Here is a 7,078-nt window from a genome sequence, read left to right on the forward strand (position 1 = left end):
TCTTTTCTCTTTTTTTCCGTAGAGTAGACAAACACCTGCAACATATCCTTTATTATAACAAGAGTATATTACATCAAAAATATTTCTTACAACTATTTTGTATATTCAAATTATAGAAGGTGAACTGAAATATACTCAAAAATATGAAAGCCTTCTATTTATATTTGGAAACTTGAAATAAGACAGTAGACACATGGATATATACATATACAATCATAACCTGTTGGCAGTGTAACATCTCATATTATTTTGCAGAATCACAGATCATATACAAATCATGGAAACGTATTTCTTATAATTTACCTCTGCATATTGTGTATAGGCACCACAGGTGAGCAAAAAAAAAAAAAACAAAGTCCATTTTCTAGAGAGTCTTTGTTATCTGATTGTCAGACTTGCTTTAGATTCTGTGATTTGTTATATCCCAGAAACACACCCCTTATAGAAGGCTCGGCACAAAAGTGTGTTTTACAGCAGGTGTAAAGAAAATACATTTTTGTTTGTAAATCATTTATAAAAAAAAGCAGTAAGAATTCTGCCCTGGAGACAAGAAATTCCCCCCGATGAGTCTGCCATGTAACCTCCAGGTGTACAGTGGCAAGTAAGTTTTAAAGCTTGGCTAGTAGTGTAAGTCTTGGAATCTTAAATCCTAATCTATGATAGAGACAGGGGCTGGTGTAGTAAAAATTCACACAAGACATCACACAATTATATATACACACACACACACACACACACACACACCTTAAAGAAACACTAATATTTGTTATTAGACGTGTTACTATGATTTACAACACAGCTCTATCCTTTTCCTAATCATTAAAAATACACAATTACACTTACCATTTTATCCAGTGCCAAGACAGGCAAAAGAAAAATGAGGACACACTGTGCAAGCAGATCCACCGGTCCGGTACTTCTCACAGAGAAGCATTGGACTCACTCAGCCTCAGGCGTCATGATATAGATTCAATAACGGAATCTAATAAAGTCTGACGCCCCTAATGGCTGTATGAATTAATAACAGCCACTAGTAGAAGTGGAAACCGTCACACGTAAACTGTGCTATTTAAGGTCGGGATCTATTCAAGGTTGGGATCTAAACCCCAAAATTGCGTGTTGTAATGATTTATAACCCAACATTACTTGTTGAAATTATTTTGGTGCTAAGACTGTCCCTTGAAAAATATATTATAGTAATAGATTTTTCACCCTTAAACTATAAATTACTTTATATACAATTTTACAAATCAATTTAAAACAGACCATGGGCTAAATTATCTTGCTGATTTCAAGAATATTTCACCTAAGGAAATCAACAAAAATAAGTCGACTGTCAGTAATTGCCAATGGCTAATTTGTTCAAGATCCTTAAGCACTCTATAGACTCTATATATACTCTAAGGATGTACTAACTCCACAGATCTCCCTACCATAACACTAGAAGTAGGAAGTCGTGTTAAGAATATAAAACTCTTCTGATACTGAAGAATCTAAACAGTGATTGAGATAATCAATATATAAATCTGTTATATTTTCAGTCCTGGGAACATTGCATTATCTATTTGAAGAAGGCTTGTGTCCTGGGGACAATTGTGATGACAAACGCAAGTATGGATGACCATGACTGGTTTCTTGAAGACTTTCTTGTTAGGACACTGAAATTCTACTTGAGTGGTTTTGGTACTATGGGGGGTACAGCATCGACCATCTTTGCAAATCCCACAGAATTTAGGCTTGTATGCTTGGATACTGGTGCAGTTTTTGTATTCCAGATGGATGGCTTTTACTGACTTTTTCAGTCGCAGACATTTTTTCCCTTTCTGAAAAAATAAATATATTTTTAGAATGCTTTATTTTATATCGTGAATTCCAAATCTAAATACAATACACACTGTTTTGTTTATACATCTGTCTTCTTCTGTGTCTTTAAGAATTAAGGATGGCCGCTTACAGTTTGATTATTTTGTTTTTTTAGAAGGCAGAATTGAAGAACATATTAAAAGTAACGAGACATAAAATGGCTACACTCAAAATATTTCAGAATGGTTTGTTAATTGCTGTGTTTTAATAATTGTCTAGAGACAATACTACACAAAAAATGTCCCTGCTGCCAACCAAAATTTCTCACTCTTGAACTCCATCAACTCTGTTACACACTGTAAGTCACTCTGCGCCACGTAAAGCACCCAATTGCCTACTCCTACCACTAGATTACCAGAAAAGGTGCAGACGCAGTATTTTATCCTCGTTTAATTTGCACTCATTGCAATCTTGCTGTCAGTTGTACAATTTTGTTTAGTCTTATTTCGATGGGACGTACCTTTTCCATGGGTTTTTCTGTCTCTTTTTCACAGGGTCGTACCATACACAGACGGACCTGTTTCTGCATCTCACAGCGTCGGTTGCGGTTCGTCACCCTCGATGAGTGGCCCATTCCACATGTTTTAGAGCAGGCGCTCCATTCAGTTGTTTGCTCAATACAGTTGTAACTCGCATCAGAAGGATCGATTCCAAGCGTAGCCTCTGGTCTATATGCTAGAAAATATTAAAAAAAAATATTATAGTTTGTTGTTAAATCTACCCCTCTGATAATATTGTAAAGTGCTACGGCGGAATATATGCGGAATATAAATAACAACAACAATAATAATAATAATAATAATAATAATAATAATAACAACTGAGTTATACTGATATTTTTATTTGTTTCTAATAAAATAACAATCTATATTTATACATGATATTTTATAAACATATAAAAACATACATTAATACAGATTTACTACTGTTCCTCTTCTTTTCCCCTCCCCTGGTTACTTTTTCTTACTTTATCTTTTAACCAAATGGTGGGGAAATGCTCCTATCAATATACTACAATATATATACATAATATTTATATTATGTATTTATTTGTGGATGACTGACCCATTTTTGTCGGAATAATTTTCCTGAATAACGTTTGTTGGACGAAATTCTAATGACACGAATAACTACATTCACAACATTCACAATTTCGAGAATTCAAAATAAAATGATGCTACATGTAAAGTGTATATTTCTAAATAATATTTCTAAATGAAAATGTTCTCACCAGCCATTGCGTAGCCTCCAATCTCAACCTCTTCTTTAGAATCACAAACCCACTTTTCACAGCAATCTCCAGGAAGTTTGATTTTTCTTGGGAATGGGCAGTCTGGGCCTGGAAGCAAAAGGTCGAGGTTGCACCGAGGAACACAGCCAATCTGTCCATCTTGGCAGGAACAGTGGTACTTGCAACTCGGTTGGAACGATTCACCATTCCGGTATAGAACTCCATCAAAAACACAGTTGTTGCCTTCTAGTGCTAGTGTAGAAAGAAAATCAAGCCTTCGTTATCAAGATGTAGATATGGTAAAAAAAAAATGTATCATGAAAAAAGCCTGAAAAAGCCTCCATTAGCTAAAAATTACATCTCAAGTAGTTGGTGATTACTAGGGATCATAAACTCTAAAATCCGCTGAAGGTAGTTTTATAGAGAAACCATACTTTTAGGCTGGTGGAGACTTTTGACAGAGTTCACATTCTTGGTTTATATAAGGAACTAGATGTGCCAAGAATGTATGTAAGGGAATTAATTAACTTTCACATTTTTAATAAACAAAATTAACTGTTAGTGAATATACATTACTGTTTCTATGGAGCCACTATTTTATGGAGTCAATTGCATCTTGTATAAGAGATCGATTATATTATATAGTGATGATAGAGTTTATAAACTGTTTTAGTAGAAACCTTACCCATGCAAATGCCTGATTCGGCACTGAGGTCTGCACTGAAGTCGCAGTATAGACCTTTGTCTTCTTGGCAGGGATGCACTTCCGAGCAGCTTTCTCCTTGTTGGCGGGCACATACTGGGCAGCAGGCGCAACCATCCAGCACAAGTGGTACAGATGGAGCACATCTAGGGACTTCGTCAGGGCAATGTCCACACTGTGCCGGGCATCTTTGTGAAGTTACCTACAGGAAGAACACAGACATGGTTTAATATAATGTGCCTCTAATTTGCAGAGTAAACGGATAACATGAAAATGGGAAACAAAACATATCTATCCTAAATAGAGAGTGGGATGGAAGATCTTCTTTCGCATATTGTTCTTCAACTCATGGCAAATGGAACCACTGATATGTCTCATATCTGACCTCTTACAAATGTTCCAGAGTCACTAAGGCAATTTTATAACTAACAAATGGGTCATTAAACTAATTCCATTTTTATAATTTAGGTTCCTCTCTTAAAAACAACTGATCTGGACAACAAGTTATTGCTAGTTTCCATCTGAGTTAGAAAACATCTTATGTCTTGCTCATGATGTGCATTGTGCCAAAATACAGAAATGACAGAAAACCCCTGGATGCCCAAATGAAAGATGTCCACTTTACTCATTCAATCGATAAATTACAATTACATTAATCTCTTCTGGTTAGTTTCCTTATGAAAGAACATCAAACCACAACTTGTTTGCCAAAATAATATTACGTCTTTTGGATCAACAGCAAAACACTAATGTGAGGAAGGCTGAACTTAATGGACACACATTTTCCTCTTTTCAGCCTATGTAACTATGTAACCCCAGAAATCATAATGGAGAAATAATACTTGGAGTTTCCTAAATGGAACATTCACCATCTAAATAAATCTCAGTCCTCTAGTTTAAACAATGGCCTACAGTTAGCTAGATATGAATGATCCACCTCCAGTAATATATGGCAAAGGCATGAGCAGTACCAGCCAGCTGAGGGTTGTATTTTGAACACAACTGGTAAGCACCATCACCACTTCAGTGATTCAAAGTGGTCACGGTACCTTAAGTCTGTATGTGCAGTGTTTCACTTTGAAATACTGCACATAGGGAAATTTTCCCTTCCGCTGCCAAAGCTATAATTCCACCTTTGGCAACGTCATTGGCAGTCCAGAACAAGAGCAGCGGGTTGGCTAATTTAAATTCTATGCAAAATAGGCATATGATACTAGACAGCCAATGGCGCAACACACCACCCATGTCCCCCACTCCAGCAAACACACCACCCATGTCCCCCCCTCACTCAGCCTGTCTTTCCTGACATCCCCCCCCCCCCCCTCCAGCAAAGTTAAGTGACATTAGTAGAGAAATATCTGGCTGCAAGGAGTACCTGGCCCACTGGAATAGAGGCAAGTTTTAGCTCTTTTCATTTTGTTTTTTGGTTTTGCATGGTAACAATAGCTCCAACCCCGCCTCCCCCAATAAAATAAAAATCACAGATGTAGTTTTTGAAGGAGCTTTTGTAACATCACATGCCAGACCTCCCTCCACCCCCCCCTCCACCTCCCCCCCCCCTTTTCCAATGGAAAAAAAAATTAATGTTCCAAAGACTCCTTAATACTAATACTGCTGAATAAATCATTTATATCAAAATTGTATCAAACTGTATCAAAATGATGACATTAAATAATTTGGGAAACAAAGGAATGTGCAAACCCATTGCAAAGATCAATAATAATAATAATAATAATAATAATAATCAAATTTAAGTGAGGATAGTGAACCTTTTCAGTTGAACATTAATAAATACTATTTAGGTAACATGTACTGCCATCTGGGATTTTAAGCAGTAGGAATAGTAATGACAGTCCCAGTTTATTTACATGCTGTCAGTCAGTACACTGGGATGGCCACTTACATTCCTGCTGCTTAGCTCTACATCAAAAGACTACTGCAATCACAGGGTACCACAATATGCATTCCTAGTACAGATCTTTCTTTCAAACCACACACATTTTCAAACCACTCCCCCATAAAGCCTAGATCAGGAGCCCTTAGTCCTTAGTAAAGTAGAAATCACTATTGTACAGCGCTACGGAATTTGTTGGCGTTATATAAATAATAATAATAATAATAATAATAATAATAATAATAATAATAATATAATGCACATAACAAACAAACAAACAAACAAAAACAAGATTTCTATTGAACTAGTCTGGCTGGGCATGCTGTGAATTGCTCTCTTGGTAAACTGATCCAGCCACAATTACAGAACTAACCATCAATGTACTAAAATCTGCATATTGTTCTGTACAGACCTGTTGGCAACAGGTACACATATAAAGTAATAGTTAAACTCTCTCTGTGCAGTTCATGTTTGATTGAAAATAAATCCCCACTCAGGCTGAATAGAATATATTGTATCTTCTTAGAAGGATTAGCACAGCCTGATGTATAACTGCTACAAACCCTTACAGACTCAGCACAGTGAGACAAAGTGACACTTACATGATGTAGCAAGCAGAGAGTGAATAGGACCAGGCAAGAAGTCATTCTCCAGATCATGGTGTGTTTTCCAGCTCAGCAGAGATGTAATCACTTGTAACTTCTAGAATTAGTTCTCTCTCCATAGCCAGCAGCCTGTGTATATATAGATCACAGCCAGGGCAATAGACACCCTATTGGCTGGAATTACTGAATAGGGGGAGTGATCCAAATTCCTTCCTGATGTTTTGCAAACAACAAATTTATTCTCAGACAAAGTTTAAAATGGGCACTAGGTGTCGCTGTTACACCCATGAATTATAATGCAGGCTATGTAATAAGGTGCTAGGAGGAATGTGTTTTTCCAGCCAAAATTTGCAGAGAAAGTCTGCTCATGGAATAGATTTGAGTCAGAGGAACTGATTACTCATCGAAGGATGAGGAATTCCTTCTGCAAAGCCAAACTCCAGCCTAGACGTCTAGTTAAGTCCGCAGGGACATGAAGGAATGATCTACTGTACCAAGTTACATTTATTAATTATTGCTGTTATGCAACCTGTAAAACGGGCTGGAAAATGATTATTATTTTCTCGAACCGTGTAGTTATCATGTCTTGGTCTGAGCGGTTTATAGGAATTTGTGCAAAGGGGAACTATCCGTTCTCAGGATTTTGGTATAATGGTTACATATCCTTATATTTTACAAATATGTATTTGTGAGATTTGAAAAATAAAATTAAATGTTGAAATTCACATTCATCTCTCTATCAGGAAACAGTGTGCCTCCATCTTAGCTCTCTGTCAGCCATT

At 36.6% G+C, this 7,078-nt stretch overlaps 1 protein-coding gene across 1 annotated transcript; it reads right to left on the reverse strand.

Moving 5' to 3' along the window:
• Positions 1 to 204: 204 nt before the first annotated feature.
• On the reverse strand, positions 205 to 6,433 carry CCN3 (cellular communication network factor 3). Its single transcript, XM_063451120.1, has 5 exons — positions 6,294 to 6,433; positions 3,780 to 3,999; positions 3,095 to 3,346; positions 2,324 to 2,538; positions 205 to 1,823 (listed from the first exon to the last, which is right to left on the reverse strand). The coding sequence occupies exons 1-5, from the start codon at positions 6,348 to 6,350 to the stop codon at positions 1,530 to 1,532; spliced, it is 1,038 nt and encodes a 345-aa protein (XP_063307190.1). The 5' UTR covers positions 6,351 to 6,433; the 3' UTR covers positions 205 to 1,529.
• Positions 6,434 to 7,078: the final 645 nt, after the last annotated feature.

The sequence above is a fragment of the Pelobates fuscus genome, chromosome 4 (genome assembly GCF_036172605.1).
Source record: "Pelobates fuscus isolate aPelFus1 chromosome 4, aPelFus1.pri, whole genome shotgun sequence".
NCBI lineage: Eukaryota > Metazoa > Chordata > Amphibia > Anura > Pelobatidae > Pelobates > Pelobates fuscus.

Bases quoted from the DNA above. Each gene is read 5' to 3' on its own strand.
- CCN3 (XM_063451120.1), bottom strand. From the start codon at position 6,350: ATGATCTGGAGAATGACTTCTTGCCTGGTCCTATTCACTCTCTGCTTG. The intron at 2,539-3,094 runs GTGAGAACATTT...AATATTTTCTAG, and splicing joins TGGAGGCTACGCAATGGCTG to CATATAGACCAGAGGCTACG. The intron at 1,824-2,323 runs GTACGTCCCATC...TTATTTTTTCAG, and splicing joins CAGAAAAACCCATGGAAAAG to AAAGGGAAAAAATGTCTGCG.